This window comes from Lissotriton helveticus, chromosome 1_1 (assembly GCF_964261635.1).
Source record: "Lissotriton helveticus chromosome 1_1, aLisHel1.1, whole genome shotgun sequence".
NCBI lineage: Eukaryota > Metazoa > Chordata > Amphibia > Caudata > Salamandridae > Lissotriton > Lissotriton helveticus.
The window spans coordinates 2,129,541,068-2,129,557,154 of record NC_136057.1 but is presented as its reverse complement, the minus strand read 5'-3'; the positions used below and the strand labels follow the sequence as shown (position 1 = coordinate 2,129,557,154).

The 16,087-nt window shown below is 42.4% G+C and overlaps 1 protein-coding gene across 9 annotated transcripts in view; it reads left to right on the top strand.

Annotated features, from left to right (window-relative positions):
- The window catches only part of HFM1 (helicase for meiosis 1), a 4,349,684-nt gene that overhangs the window by 1,821,494 nt on the left and 2,512,103 nt on the right, over positions 1–16,087 (top strand). For 7 of the 9 annotated variants that reach the window (XM_078646275.1, XM_078646261.1, XM_078646269.1 and 4 more), the window contains one exon: positions 4,199–4,360. The exons of the other annotated variants lie outside the window; for them this stretch is intronic. In XM_078646275.1, the coding sequence (XP_078502401.1) occupies positions 4,199–4,360 (162 nt within the window). The remainder of the gene's footprint in view (positions 1–4,198; positions 4,361–16,087) is intronic. 9 annotated transcript variants of the gene reach the window in all.

Genomic DNA, 16,087 nt, shown 5'->3' with positions numbered 1-16,087 from the left:
TTTTTTTTTTTTTTAAACCTTTATTGGAAATAAGATCAGTTACAATCGATACATAGCAGAACATCATAATCAGCCATCGGAACAGGTTCAAACAGAGCATAGCAATTAGACCATGGCAGTACAAAGCTCCGTCCCACAAATGCTCGGTTGCAACCCAGGAGAGCAACTTTGTCATAAAACAAAAGGAGCAAGGAAGGTTTAATTTTAAAATAAAGTAGAAGGGGCAGGATCCGTGGCAGTATATGTAGATCAAACAAACCATGGAAAGTTCGAGGGGTAGGATGATCGTAGTCCAGGAGAACTGCCAGTGGGACGTAACGATTCCACTCTGTACCAGGATAGTCAAAAAACAAGCAGTCCGCCCACCAACAAGTTCCCAATCGCCATAACAAAGCAGTCTAAATCCCTTTTAATAATCGAGGTAACGCAAGTGTGCAGAAAACTACCCCCACAAAGATCCCGAATAAAGAAAAGGAAAGAATAGAAATAACCAAGAACAAAAGGAATAAGAAGGCCATAGAAACAAAGAAAAAGAAGAAAACAACAACACCCCTCCCCCATCCCCCACCCTGCACCCCTGCATGTGGCTACGGCCTACCCCCCCAGCAGCGTGCCTGTCGCCCATTGTAAACCCGAAATATAGACAAGAAATGAAGAGAGCTAAAGAAATAAAAAAGGGTGAAAAAGTAAAAGAAATAACCAACAGCCCACGATAGGGAAGGAAACATGGGGGAGACTCCCAGTGCGGGAACCCCAACCTCCCTCCCCATTCGCCCACCTGTAAAATCAGTCAGAGAGCAAATAGACAATATAGGGAGCACCTACTTAAACAGGATGTATCAGTCGCTACGCAATCCAAGACCCACGGGGGGGGCATAACGCACCCCCAGCCGCAGAAACGGCGCCCTAAGCACACTCGACTCTCACGGGCAAATAGGATCAATGATGCAGGTCCCACCCACCCCAAAATGCCGGACCGGGGTGGAAATCACAAAGTGAAACAGACATGGCAGTCCAGGAATAGCCAAAGCCTCTCCAAAGTCACATGAAAAGAGCAATCCGCCATCACCGATCGTAGTCCACGGAATACGCTGTCCTGTAGCCGATCCGCCGTGAGACATCAGGAAATCCCCCCAGGGAACAAGTCCACAGTGTCGCCATCAATAAGCCACCTCCACGTCGAGCCGCAGTCCCGCCGTGATAGCAGTAACCTTTACCACAATGAAAGTGGCGAACGAAGCTGGTGACGGCCACAATGAAACATTGGGTCAATCATAATCAGGACTACTTCCCACCATCACCAGAACATAGGTCCGCGGCCCCTTAGAGAAATACGGTCGCCGTCCCCCGGCTTCCAGTATACCCAGCCGCCGCCACAAGGTATAGTCCATCGGATCGCCACTGTTCCAACAAACAGCGCCACGGCACCGTACAGGCAGGCTTAGGAGTCTTCGGTCGCCTTCCAGTCAAGATGGCGAATTGCCCGTGTATCAGCGATGGGCAACACAGGATGCCCTTCTCCCCACCACCGAGTATTGTTCACGGGCCCCCCCCGCCCAAAAAGGCACATTAACATCGTGCTCTCGCCAGCGCCCATGAGCCGGAGATAAAACGTCCGTTCAATTGGCAGGCATGCAAAATGCTCCAGTCAGACAGGGAGCAATTCTCAGAGTCCGGCGGCAAACAAAAATCGCTGGGGGGGGGAAGTAAGGGGGGAGGAGAAGCAAGCAACACAGGAGAATTGTGCATTGCACCTGGAAAGGGCTCCGGCGGTGTCGAGGGTATTTTCAGGTCCCCTGGTGGGAGACCGGCGCCCCACAGGTCGATGCGTCCGTTGTTGTTGCATTGGCGGTCGGGTGCAGCGAAACGCGAGGTCCCGGTCATCGGCATCGGGCAGGCCGCCCTGCTCTGAAGAGCGTATCTCCGTCCCCGGAGCCAGGATTTTCGCCGGACTCGGACGCCTCACCTCGGCGACCATTCCGACGCACGGAAGCTCCGCGCTCTCACTGGGCAGGCAAGCGGAACAGGTGGTGAGGAGAGAAGGTCGGCGGAGCCGGGACTCGGTGCGGCCATCTTGGCCGCCGGCCCGGCTCCGCCCCCCGGTCTAGGTTTCCTTGACGAAGGCGACATCTGGCGAGAGGGTGTGAGGAGGTCCCAGATTTCTACGGCATGTCTGAGCAGTTAACGCACTTTGAGGAGGATGCACTTCAGGGTTTCAGGGGTGTTGGCACCCGACGTGGTGTTGGCTGCCGTGGTGGTGCGGAGGATTTATTTATTTATTTATTTTGAAGGTTTTGTAGAGCGCGGACAAGATCCTTGCGGATATCAGAGCGCTTTCCAGTATTCAGAATTACATAATACATAGGGAGAAGAATGACAAGTTAAAAACAGGTAAAGAGAATTGTGCAAGGAATAATAGAAGGGTGCAGAATACAATACGTGGTGACAGAAACATAGGATAACATTAAAATCAAAGATCAAAAACAGTAGTCGAATACTTAACGTGAATGTCTCGAATTCTTAAGTTCTATAACGTGAAGGTCTCGATGGTGAAGGATGGTGAAGGTTCGGCGGCAGTGGTGAGAGGAGAACTGTCAGTGGGTGGTATTCGGTGTCAACAGCTGCCAATTGTTGTTCCTATTGGGGTTGAGTGGGAGGAGAGCAGCTGGGTCGTAGCAGTGGGTGTTCGGAGACCCAGGGTCCCTGGCGTTGGTCAGGGCCGGGTCGCGGAGGGGTGCAGACGGGCTTGCCTTTGGCGCAGCAATCACCATTAAATAGGGGAAGGGGGAGGGGGAGGGAAGAGCAGCTAGGGGGCTGGAGCAGGAAACTTGCAGGGGGGAGAGGCTGCAGGGGCAGCAGCGGCAAAAAACGGGTGGAGAAGGTGGAAACAGGAACGGAGGCAGAGGAGAATCAGGCGGCAAAATAAGCTAAAAAGCATTAAGGCAAAGAATTAAGCTAAAAAAGAATTAAGGCAAATAAAAAAAACACAACGACACAGGGACACAAAGAGAGCAGACTCAAACCCCTACCTGGCAGAGAGGTGGAAGGGGCAGCAGCGACAGAGGATCAGTCAGTGGAGCTGCACGCGCCGAGAACTGGGTCTTTGACCAGGAGGTCAGAGGTCCTGCTACTCTTGCCTAGGGTGAGTGATCTGTCAAATACCTGCCAGGTGGACTAACTCCCCATTACCTGCGGGAAAGTGTCATCAGGCTTTCCGTCTTGGTGTAGAGCTGGACAGCCCTTGTGACGGTGAACAAGAATCAGCTGAGCTGGAATTCTAGAATTCAGTGACCTTGCAGTGTCAGTTGAGTGCTCCTTTCCCTAAACAGGGAAGTTGTTCCATTTATATAATAAACAGCACCCATGTGGCTGTTTCACAACCCCTGTTCGTCAGCAATTGTTTGTTCTAGTTGGATAGAGTTGTCACCTACTAGTCAATAACAATATCGACATTTGCACAGTGAACTTTATACCTTGTACTGAATATTCAAGGTGTCATGATAATGTGCCTACAAAGTAGAAATGTAAGCAATGCCGATTGGGAAAAGGTTAACCAGCATTGTCACGCATGCAAATGTATGTCAAAAGTCATTGTGTTTAAAGAGAATGCAACTTAAGGAACATGCGCATATAAATGGTGGTGTTTCTTACCGGGTCTATCCTGACAACGTGACAGTGCCTTCAATCGCAGTGGATGGTGGTGGGGCAATCAAGGTTACAATATTCAGTTGTATTAACCCATAGAGTTTCCAATTTCTGTTGGTGTTAGTCGAATCCGCAGTGTTTCCACCCCGTGTTCCCGCTGTAGATGTCTGTTCCGCTCAGATTTAAATGGCAGATATCGATCTTTATCCAAGTTGTGATGTAGAGGTCTATGTGACAGAGGCCATCTTCGTAGGCAACCAGTCTCCAACTTTTCAGTCATTTTGACATTTTTTAAATATATGTGTAAGAGGAGACTTAGCTAATGTGTTGATTGAAGAGATTTCCATTAAAGTTATTGGAATGTTTTCTGCTAACTATGGAGCATTATAATGTTGATATATCAATATAATTTACCATGCTATTAACTTAATATCGTTCATTATTACTTAATGTACATAATGTCCTTTTATCTTGAACTTGTTTTTAGTTGGTATATTCTAATTGATTTTCTAAATCTAAACTATTATGTAATACCATACCATACCTTTTATAGGTTCATGTTGTAAAAGACGAAAGCCGGGGTGCAACCCTTGAAGTTGTTGTCAGTCGTATGAAAACCATTCAGTCATCCCTTTCAAAGATGTCAGTGAATCCTGAAGAAATGATGCCGATGCGATTTGTGGCTGTTTCTGCAACTATTCCAAATGCAGAGGATGTAAATTGGAATTCTTAAATATTACTATTGTGTTTGACATGTTAATATTGCTAATGTACTATTTGAATGCCATACAAGATAAGCTTTGAAAATGTTCGATTAGATCAGATCTAAAATCTGCTTATGGAGTAATAGGTAACATTCCCCTACTCCATTTTGCTGGATACTGTAAAACTGTTATTCCATAAATAGTTTGCTTATTTCATTGTTTTCAAATATTTTTCAGTCAATGACAGCACACTTTGGTATCTTTGAAATATTATAGTCAGTGATATAACACTTTAGTATCTTTGCACTAAGACTCAGTATAGTTGGTCTTACTTCTGGTGTTCATTGAAAAAAACTTTGATAAATAAAGACATGTTCGTTAAATGTTTCCTCAGTTGACATCAGAGGATACTTTGAATCTGAGGATCAGAATTATTTCAGTGTCTACTTTCTCAGGGAGCATACGCTCCTAATAAAGAGCTTGAACATAGAGTGACTTCACCTTTAAGCTTTTGGTGTGTCCTGTCCAACAGGTGATATTCCTATTTACATCAAGCAATTATGCTGGGCTATATATATAAACAGTGTTTAGGCTGCAGTGTTATCCATGCACTTTATTGATGTGTGAGAGCCCCCTTATGTTGTTAAGAGGAAGACATTGTTATGGAAAACTATCTTCTTTTTGCTTGGGTCTACCTTCTAACTACTGAGGTCCCAACACTGTCCATATACCTCTTAGTGATGGCCACTGTGATACTGGTACAGAAGATGGCTTTGTTGGGTCTGATATAGAATTATTGCTTATATCTTAATTATATGTTTCTCGAATTATTAAACCCTGAACTGCTTTCCAGTGTGCCTGGAAATCGCACTGAGTTGTTTTTAAATAATCTTGTTCGATTAGCTCATATTTAGCCCCATATGAACTGGCAATGTGGGAGATTTTAATAGCATATTGGGGGCATACTTAACTCCGCTTTACAGATAAATGTCTTTGTGCTATTTTTATAAGGGTAAAGATTATAAAAAATGTACATTTGTGATGGATACTTATACATGCAGATTCCTCACCTCTTGAATATCCTCACAGGGGCTAGACTGGTCCTGCAAACAGATGTTCCATAGCTCTTTCCCAACGATAGCTGGTGCTGCCTTTGTATTGGCACCGGAAGTAATGCCATGTGATGTTAACCAAAACCCTAAAAGACAGAGAGGGTAGGTTTCTGGCTTGGTTACAGATACTAAAAAATAAATCTGATGTTTGAGGATAGTAATTCCCTGGAAAAACATAAAAGGAGGGAGAGGTCACAGGAAAATGCTGAAGGCCATAAAAAAGCATCCAAGAAGTCTTGCTATGACTCTGCTACCTCCTCACAAAAAGCAAAGCGTTTATTTCTTATTGAGGAGAAATCTCATATTTCCAGTCCATTGGCCTCAAAACATACAAAAACCTCTTCATAACATTCTATAGTGAAGATTCAGATCACTAAGAATCCCTCATCGTCGACGGCACAGTCTTCGAGATCACCATGAACGCAAAAGTCACCATAGGGGCATATTTCTCCTTCATCATCGTCAACGCTCTCGTCGAAAAAAAAACACAGTTGCGAAGATTGTAGATTTTGCGCTGTCGTCTGCAGCTCCAATGACGATGCCTTTACTTTCAGCGAATGTACCGTCCCGGCTGACGAGTTCCAACTCGACGATCCCTACACCATCGATTACAACATCCTCGTCGACGACACTTGTACCGTTTACGAACAATTCCTCATCAACTGCGACCACAACAGCCACAACAGTAATTACATTGACGGCACTGACGGAGACGACCTCGTCATCAGTTCCTATCATGTCATCGTCAACGGCACAATGACCGCTATAATGAGTGAAGCTGACGACAATGCCGACTTCACCCAGTCTAAAAAGACCTTCAATGCAGTTTACTCTTCATCCATCGTCAACGTTCTAGCGTTTTCGTCAGAATCTTTCATTGGCTTCACCTTAATGTCCTGCAACTTTCTTTAAAGAGTCAGATGATGATGGTCTGTTTGGCCCCGCACATAGTCTTTCATAACTTCACGTAAAGTATCAAGGGGATTATGATGAATATGAGGACTATTATCTACAGGAGTTTCATCACCAGCATGGTTCTGCCAAAACCTTACTGTATTTTAAACCTACTCATGAGCCCATGGTTCAACTTCCTGTAGCATAGGTTCTGGATCTGCAAGCCATGATGCAAGATGATCACACTTATTTCCCTTCACTTGTGGGCGACTCTACCACGTCCTCCGCCATCTCCAAAGTTCATTCTTCTCCCTTCCTAGAATGACACAGAGAACTGACATTGTGCATCCACAACAGGATGTTTCCTCTGGTGATGACGTGGTGGAAGGAGAAATTGAAAGCACTGGACCAGCTGACAATGAATGGGAAGAATATTTTCCACACCTGCTTCTCCAACTCCTCAATCAGCGAAATCTCCGCCGGAGGACATAGGCGGTTTCCATGCATTAATTCAAAGAGCTGCTTCTTGATTTCAAATGCCAATGACAGTCCAGCAGTCTGACTGATGTCTTTATGATTTTATTGATCAATCAGGAAAGACTGTAAGGGCAATCCCTAAATTTGATTAAATCTTCATGGAAGGAGTAAAAGTCATGAAAACACCTTCGACTGTTAATGCAGTCCTGCCTAGGAAAGAAAAAAAAATACAAAGCCCCTGATGACACTCCGGCTTGGCTGATAGGACAACCAGAGCCAGTCTCAGTGGTGACTCAAGGTGTGCAGCATAGGTAAAAATAATCCTTCGCCATCTATCACAGCACCACCGGATAAAGAAGGTAGGCACCTGGATAACATCAGCATAAGGTGTACTACCACTTCAGGCACTACTTTTCGTGCGGCCAATGCTCTAGCAATATTGGTACGATATGACCGCCTAATGTTATCTAATATCACACCATATTTGGACCTCTTCCAGACGATAGGAAACTACAGGTAAGGAAGATATTGTTAGAAGGCGAAAGATCTCCTTACAAGATAATCAATGCATCTATGGATTTAGCTTCTTTTGCTTTTCGCAAATTTGCTGGTGCGGCCGTCCTTAGACATCACGGTTGGCTGAAGGTGACTACATTCTGCCCTGAAGTACAAAACTAAATCCTGGATATGCTTTTCAATGGCGATGCGCTTTTTGGAAAGCATATAGATGATGCCTTACAGGCCATTAAGGCGGACACAGAGACTGCTAGATCCTTGGGAGCATTCCAGTATAGAAGGATTACTTTTCATGGAGCTCATGGAGAAGGAACCTATTCCTTTCGTGGAGGCTACCAAGGATACCTGCCTCAGTCTTACCAGTCCTATCGCCTCTCCTACCATCAGCACTAGGTTCATCGTGCACCACTACAAGCTGCGTACTCCAGACAACCTAGACGTAAGTAGGTCGTACAATCCAGAGAGGCTGCTAGAAACGAGTGACAAACCCATAGCACCTGTTACAGTCCTCTCTACCCTACTGTCCAAAGGTGCACTCATCTCTTGCTATTACAATCAATGGCAAAGAATTACCACAGACAAATGGGTCCTGGTTATACAGCAAGTCAATACCCTGGAGTTTGTCACAGTTCCACCTCCACATCCACCTCCAAAATCTCTACCATCCCATCTTCAGTTGCTCAGGAAGGAGGTATTCATCATGCTGCAAAAAGGAGCAATGGAGAGCGTTTCACACTCTCAAAGGGGAATGTGTTTGTACTCCCACTTTTTTATTGTGAAGAAACAGTCGGGAGAATGGCGTCCCATTCTGGACCTCAGAACCTCAACAAATACCTGCAGAAAAAGTCCTTCCACATGGTTACTCTTCAGGATATATTGCAACTGCTGAGCCATTCGTATTTTATGGCCAGCCTCGATCTACAGGATGCATATTTCCATCTTTCTATCCATCCCAAACACCAAAGGTTCCTCCTTTTCACTGTTGCAGGCACTCACTATCAGTTCAAAGTCATTCCCTTCGGTCTCCGCTCAGCTCCTAGAGTTTTCACCATATGTCTTTCTCCCGTGACAACACATCTGAAATTACGGGGTCTGCAGATCTTACCGTATCTTGATGACTGGTTAGTGAAAGCTCCATCTCTTCACCAGACCTCAGAAGCCATATCGATCTGCCTACAACTATTTCACTCCCTGAGGGTTTAAGTCAATTACCAGAAATCCGTTCTCTCGCCCTCTCAACAGGTAACTTTTCTCTGAGCTACTTTGGACGCCCTGCGAAACAAAGCATTTTTGTCCGAAGAAAGGAAAAAAACACCATAAAGGTCGCTGGCTCACAAACTATCCATAAAAGAGTTTCCTTCTGTTCGTCTCCTCAAATCCTTCCTTAGCATGATGTCTTCAGTCTTTCTCATGGTGCCTTATGCACGTCCCAGAATGAGACCTTTCCAAGAACAGTTGGACAAGCAATGACTTGATGTGACCAGAACTTTTAACTAAATTATTCAAATCACTCTGGCCCTGAAAAAAGGAATTCCTCTGTGGCAGTTCACCAACAATCTCTCGGGGATGGAGTGGAGGTGACATTCCTCTCTCCACTTCCAAATTTCATTCTCACCACGGATGCCTCACTACAAGGTTCTGGAGCTCCCCTTCAGGACCTCCAAGTGAGCAGCAAATGGAGTGTGCCACTCCCCAAGATGCACATCAACTTCCTGGAATTGAGGGAAATTTTCCTAGCTCTTCAGTTGTTTCTTTCAAGGATACAAGCTTCCTCTGTTCTCATTCGAACAGACAACACATCCTGCATGCACTACCTAAACAAGTAGGGGGGACAAAGTCTCAGATAAATTTTTCCTTAGAAGCTCAAAAAATCAGAAAATGGGTATTACTACACCACATCTCCATTGAAGTGGAACATTTTCCGGGGGTCAAGAACAATCCAGCAGACACCTTGAGCAGAACCAGTCAGACATATCATGAGAGGGAACTCGATCAGCTGATTCTTGACTCCATATTCTTTGCCTCTCTAGAGAAAATGCTGGCTCTTCACCAGCTGGGAACCTCAGAAAGGGTCATGGGGGAATGCTTTTTCAATAGGATGGTCAGGAATCTTTGCTTACACTTTTCCCCCCAAGCCCTCTCATATCCAGGATTCTCATGTAGATGAGGAGAGAACTGTTCCAGCTGATCCTCATTGCTCCGCTTTGGCCCCGCCTACACTGGTTCACAGAGCTCCTACTGCTCTCGGAGTCCAAGCCTTATCGTCTTCCATTGACCACAATCCTATTGAGTATGAACAAGGGACAATCCTGCTTCAGCATCCAGCCTCTCTTCAGTTGCATGCAAGGCGCCTGAATGCTATGTATTAAAGGATTTAGACATCCTTCAGGATTGCAGAGATGTTTTGTCTAGAGCCAGAGCTGATTCCACCAACAAAACATATAGACTGAAATGGAAGCGTTTTTGTTCTTGGCGCCTTCAAAACAAAATTCACTCTCATCTCCAGAACAAATTTTGCCTAATCTCCTTTCCCTGGTAAAATAAGGACTGATGTATACATCTGTTAGGGTTCACCTAGTTGCCATTTCTTGAAACAGGTGTTCTTCCAATTCTTCATCCCTTTGTTCTTCTTGTATTATCAAACAGTTCAAGAAAGGATTGTTCAGGACTTTTCCTCCCATTCGGCCTCCTCTGCTGGAATGTCATTTCAACATAGTCCTTTCGCAACTGATGAAAACGCCGTTTGAACCTATTCACAAAATAGAGCTCAGATTTCTTACTTAGAAAGTGACATTACGTCTGGCTCTCACCTCAGCGAGGAAAGTGAGTGAAATTCACGCTTTCACTATAAAAGAACCTTACCTATGATTCACTTACATTTTACTCAAAATGAATCCTAAATGCATTCAGAAAATTCCAACCTAGTTTCACCTTAATGAACCTGTTGTCCTCCGCACATTTTTTTTAAAAATACATCCTCACCAATCTCTTCATTCCCTAGATGTCAAAAGATGTCTTAAGTTTTATTTGAAACTTTTTACCTCGAGTTGTACACACTCGACCACTGTGCACTGTTGCTAAGGTTTGTTACCACCTTAAGATTTTACTTCCTGAACAATTTTCATTGAAATAACATAAAAAATCAACACAATTATAAACCTCGTTCATTTAAGCATGAGACTTTAAAAGCTTTAACTCCAGCTTTATACATATTCTCAAAAAACTCAGAACATTGATCATTCAACATTTAACATTGTTTAGCATTAATCCATGTCAAAACAAATCACATTGGCCCTGTTAAATTTTCCACGGGATGCCCAATGCATTTCGGGCCGGACGGGCCTTTCTTCGGGGGCCTTGAATCTAGAAAATATACATAAATCTAATTTCAGAACATGGTTATATTCTTGAATGTTAACATCTCAATTACAAAACACAGGCATCGTATTAACACAAGGGAATATTGTGAAAAGCATTGTTCATTATATCTTTTTCTTATAATCACCAAGGGTTTTAAAAAAAAACAAAAAAACCTAACCAAACATAAAAGCGTGATAAAACCAAACGTAAGTGATGTATTAGTGAACCAACTTGACTGCCCTCTTCACCACACCGTAATACATGTACTCTGTGTGACTAATTACTCAACGAAACAATCCTGAATGTCAATGTCTCTCTGCAAAGCTGCAATACGGAAAAACAACTTTCAATAACTGTGCCTTTGCTCATTAAAGTATCCTCAACTGTCCACGAGATGGAAAACTGTCTTACCTCCACTTGTATTTTGATTCTGATAACAACTCTGCCACCACACGTTGTTAGATGCTGAAAACAACTCTACAGCCCGTAAATCAAAATTCGTCTCTGAAACAAAAGCTACAGATCACTCAAAGTGTCCGATAAACACCTCCTCTACCCCATCTTCTCTTCCCCGACTTTAACATACCTTCCAATGATCACCAGTAGTCTCCCGATAAACACAATAACCAGATTACAGGGATCTGTCAATGTTAAACCGTCTCTCCCGCAATCCTTACAAAACGCTACCGGACCCGAACTGGATCCTGGACCGTTCAGTGAAAACAAACAGTGGACTATGCTCGAAATAGAACAGGCGCCATCTTGAAACAAACTAAACAAATCCAGAAAACAAATCAATTTTTGGTCTCATACGGGTCTCAAAAACGGGATGCTTCAGTCGAGAAGACAACTATTGCACAATGGATTGCAACAACTATTCAACTCTGCCATGCTAAAGCGGATAAACCGCTGATGATCAAGGCTAAAGCACATTCCATGAGGGCAGTATCCTTTTCTGCTGCCCTGTTTGCTGGTACCCCGTTAGGCAAGATCCGCCATGCCGCAACATGGAAGAGCACACATGCTTAAACTCGCCATTATTGCTTGGATCTAGCAACTTGCTGTGATGCAGCTGTAGGTCAGGCAATCTCACATAACCTGTTCCAGTAAGGTAAGCCTCTACTCATAGAGGTGTTTTCCTTTTCATTTTATATGTTGTTTCCGTTATATAGTTATATATGTAATGTTTCTTGCTTTTCCATGTTATACTGCTGGTATGCTAATAATGAAAATATGTTATGGAAATGTATGTGTGTATATATATATATATATATATATATATATATATTCACTGAAAAAACCATACGTTTCAGAGACGTTATAGTTAGGAATTAGCATTTAAAAAGCCTTTGAAATTCACTGAAAAAACCATAGGTTCCATGAGTGTCATAGTTAGCTGGACATTTCACTTGTACAAAACCATAGAAATTCTCCGTTATACTTAGTTGTGCTAACTATAACTCGCGCGCCCGCAATACACTGCTGATGATGTCACATATTACATTATTCATGACATGGTCAGTGACATCACTGATGACATTTCAAATGACATCATTGATGACATCACTGATGACATCATCCAGTGAATGTGGTTTTGTTTGAAATTTAAATATCGATTATATATATATATATATATATATATATATATATATATATATATATATATACCAATTTGTATTGAAGATTGAGTAGATATATAACTGTCTGGATGGAGGATTTAGTAGCTGTCTGACTGTTTGTTTAAGTGAGTAATTAAATGTGTCTCACTAAATACATGGGTTAGTAACCACACAATGTGAATGTGTGTATCATGTCTCTATTGTTGTATAACCTGCTGCATCAAATGATCACTAACTACATGAGTGTCTATATTAGTTATTGATTAGTTTGCTGTGTATTTGTAAGGGAGACTGAGTGTATCTACGATTGGGTAGGGGAGTTGTTAATCTATGCATAGATGTGTGAGTGGTTGATTGTCTAGGCATATGGGTTTAGGAGTGTTTATGGAAACAGTTGTTTGGGTGCCCGAATGTGTTTATTTGTGTGTTGGTAAGTGAATATATGTGTCAGTGGTACATCTCCAATAAAGTAGAAAAGTAAAAAAGCATTGTATCTGTGAGTTGGTTATATAAATAAGTATACGTAAGAGTCAGTGATTGTGAGAGTAACTGTATGAATGAGTGTATATTTGTAATAGTGATTTTTTAACATAGTAACTATGATTTACTATGTGTATGTATAAATCAGGTATTGTGTGTATAACTGTGTAGATGAGTAAATGTAAGTGTGATTGATTCTTTTCATGAGTGAGTAGCAACACTGCATAACCGACTAGGATGACTGCTGATGTGTCAATGTCTATATAGGTGTATGAGTACATTTGATAGTGTTACCATTGATCAGTGACTGCATGTATAAGTGATTCGGTGGGTGAATGGACAGTTGTGTGTGTAGACTTAGGAATCAGTGAGTACTTATGTAGTAACTGGTATGTGTGTGTCAATGCTTTCAAATATGGTACTCTGTATTTTACAGTGAGTGATCAAAGGTTATACAAGTGTGTGATGAGGTGTATCAGATTGTCACGTGGATGATGTCATCAGTGATGTCACCAATTATGTCATTTGAGATGTCATCAATGATGTCACTGACCATGTCATGAATGACGTAAGATGTGACATCATCAGCAGTGCATTGTGGGCGCGCAACTTAGAGTTAGCAAACTAACTATAACGGAGGAATTTCTATGGTTTTGTACGAGTGAAATGTCAAGCTAACTATAACACTCATGAAACTTATGTTTTTTTCAGTGAATTTCAAAGGTTTTTTAAATGCTAATTCCTAACTATAATGTCTCTGAAACGTATGGTTTTTTCAGTGAATTTCAAAGGTTTTTTAAATGCTAATTCCTAACTATAACGTCTCTGAAACCTATGGTTTTTTCAGTGAATTTCAAAAGTTATTTAAATGCTAATTTTTAAGTGCAATAGTAGTTATACCAATTTTTTTGTACTGAATTTCTACAGTTTTTTAACTGTTTATTTATAAATATTTTATTTATTACACATTATATATTTTTCAGAAAATTGCAATAAATATTAAAAATAAATGTAAAACTGAAATATTTGTAATTATTTATAGTTATTTTGTATTTTAATATATTTATATAATTTTCTTTTTAAATTTTTGTTTTAAAATTTTTTGGGGGAGTCGAGCACCCAAAGCGTACCTACCGCGGTGGGTCTGTGGTAAATAAATAATTAAATACCTGTTCTATTTTTGACTAGATATACAATAACAGATAGCTCAATAAATAAGAGTCAAGATTCGAGGTAGCTGGAGTTTGCAGGTTTTAATCAGGCATAAAGGACAGGAACAGGACAACCTGCATGGGAATGGGATGGCAGCTGCCGGGGGGCAGGATCTGGGAGCATAAGGGGGTAACTTTTAATAACAGTGCACAATATTTATAGTTAAACAATTGCATTACATTCAGTATAGTAGGCGTAGCAGTGGGTGGAGTTCATAGCAGTCGCGAAAGATAAGGCATAAAGTGGGTGGAACAAGAGGCGTATACATAGACATGTGATGTAAACGTAACAGAATATGTCATAAACGGGGCGGAAACATGGAGGGGGCTACCTAAGGAGCCGGGACCTCTGACCTAGTGGTGCGCGCAAGCTGGCAATGACGTGTTACTAGGAGGAACTGGGGGCTATGACTTCTGCGCTAGAAGAGGAGACGAAAGTCTGGAATGTCAGAGCGACATGTACCTAAACACTATCTAGTATCTGATGTTTAGAGAACATCTTGATAGAATCCAAAAGTTATCAGGGTAAAGGCTAACAGACTCTAAGACTGGTGCATGCATCATTCTATATGTAGTGCGTGTTGAGGAATATTAAATGACCATTAATACAGTATTTCTCTTACATGGAGACATAAAGGCTAGACGATGACTGAAACTATTGATGCGATTCAGTAGCTTTAGGAATGCAGAGAAGGAGGACTGGACTGATAACTAGAATCATAACATACTCTTGGCAGACTGGCAGGCAGAGCCAGGCCGAGCCGGGCACTGTGAGGCAGGAAGTAAGTGAAGGGTCAGGGATACAGGTGGGGGCTGTATCGCTCCTCGGAGAGGGTTCAGGAGACAGGAGCTGAATCTGGTGTCCGGGCCCTTTTGAGGCCTAGAAACGGAGACTTTTCAATGAATTAACGTGCACACTGTAAAACGTGGCAACATAACTTTACATAGGCCTAATACTCGTAGCTTTAACGAGAACTGAAAACTGGCATACTAGAGATGGACACAACTAAAATTGCGTCTTTAATCGATCATAAGGGAATACATATGCATATTAATCATGCACATATAACATAAGATGGGGAACACGTAGGGACACAGAACATGGCAAAATTTACTTTTCCACATTCCCTCCTTGTCACTACGTTTCCATCAGGAAACATCAATATTCATGATACCATCTATCATTTCATACAGTATCATTTGCTCGTCTCGAATTGTCTTGGAACGGGACTTAGGACTAGGACTTGGAATACAAGAGGTAGCACAAATGCCGCAAATCGCAGGGCCACATTGTAAACAGAGGCAGCAACTGAAAATGATCATTACTGCTATACCTAGGAATGACAATACTTTCCATCCCCAGGCAGAGATTATACTCCAGAGCCAACCGGACCATGTCCAGGTGCCTGGATTCTGGTGTAACTGATGGGCAATTTTATGAAGTCTGGTTATAGCTGAATAAACAGACGGCGCGTTATTAGGAATGAAAATGCAGCAACTAGATCCGATGACTCTACATGCTCCTCCTCTATCGGCCAGTATGACGTCAAGAACGAGACGATTTTGGAGCACGACAAATCTCATAGCAGATTGCTCTTCGGTTAAGTTACCTAGAGCAGAAGTAGTCTCATTCACTACTGCTTCAAGGGTTCTGGTTAACCTACGGATTAACTTACTATTCTGGATAGGTCCTATAAAGAAGAAGAAACCTCTATTGAAGTCTGTATACTGTTCTAGAGCAGTTTCAGTTTGATCGACAATCGGGGACTCAATCTCCCTTCTATGTCTAATGTGTACTAGATGTGTGTTTCTATGATAATCGGATGGGGCTAGGAAAACTGGTGGCAGTAGGAAGGCAATGTAACATGTTCCATCCCAATCGAGGGGCAGACGAACATATGCGGTCTGACCACAAACAAAATAAGAATGACGTGAGGCTTTGAAAATAGATTTCCCACTGTCACTATACTTGACAATAGTAGTACAATCACTATGTCCTACATGTGCGGAACCATTTTTTCGGACACATAATTCGCCTTTGACTGGTAGTACTGAAATAGCAGGTAAAT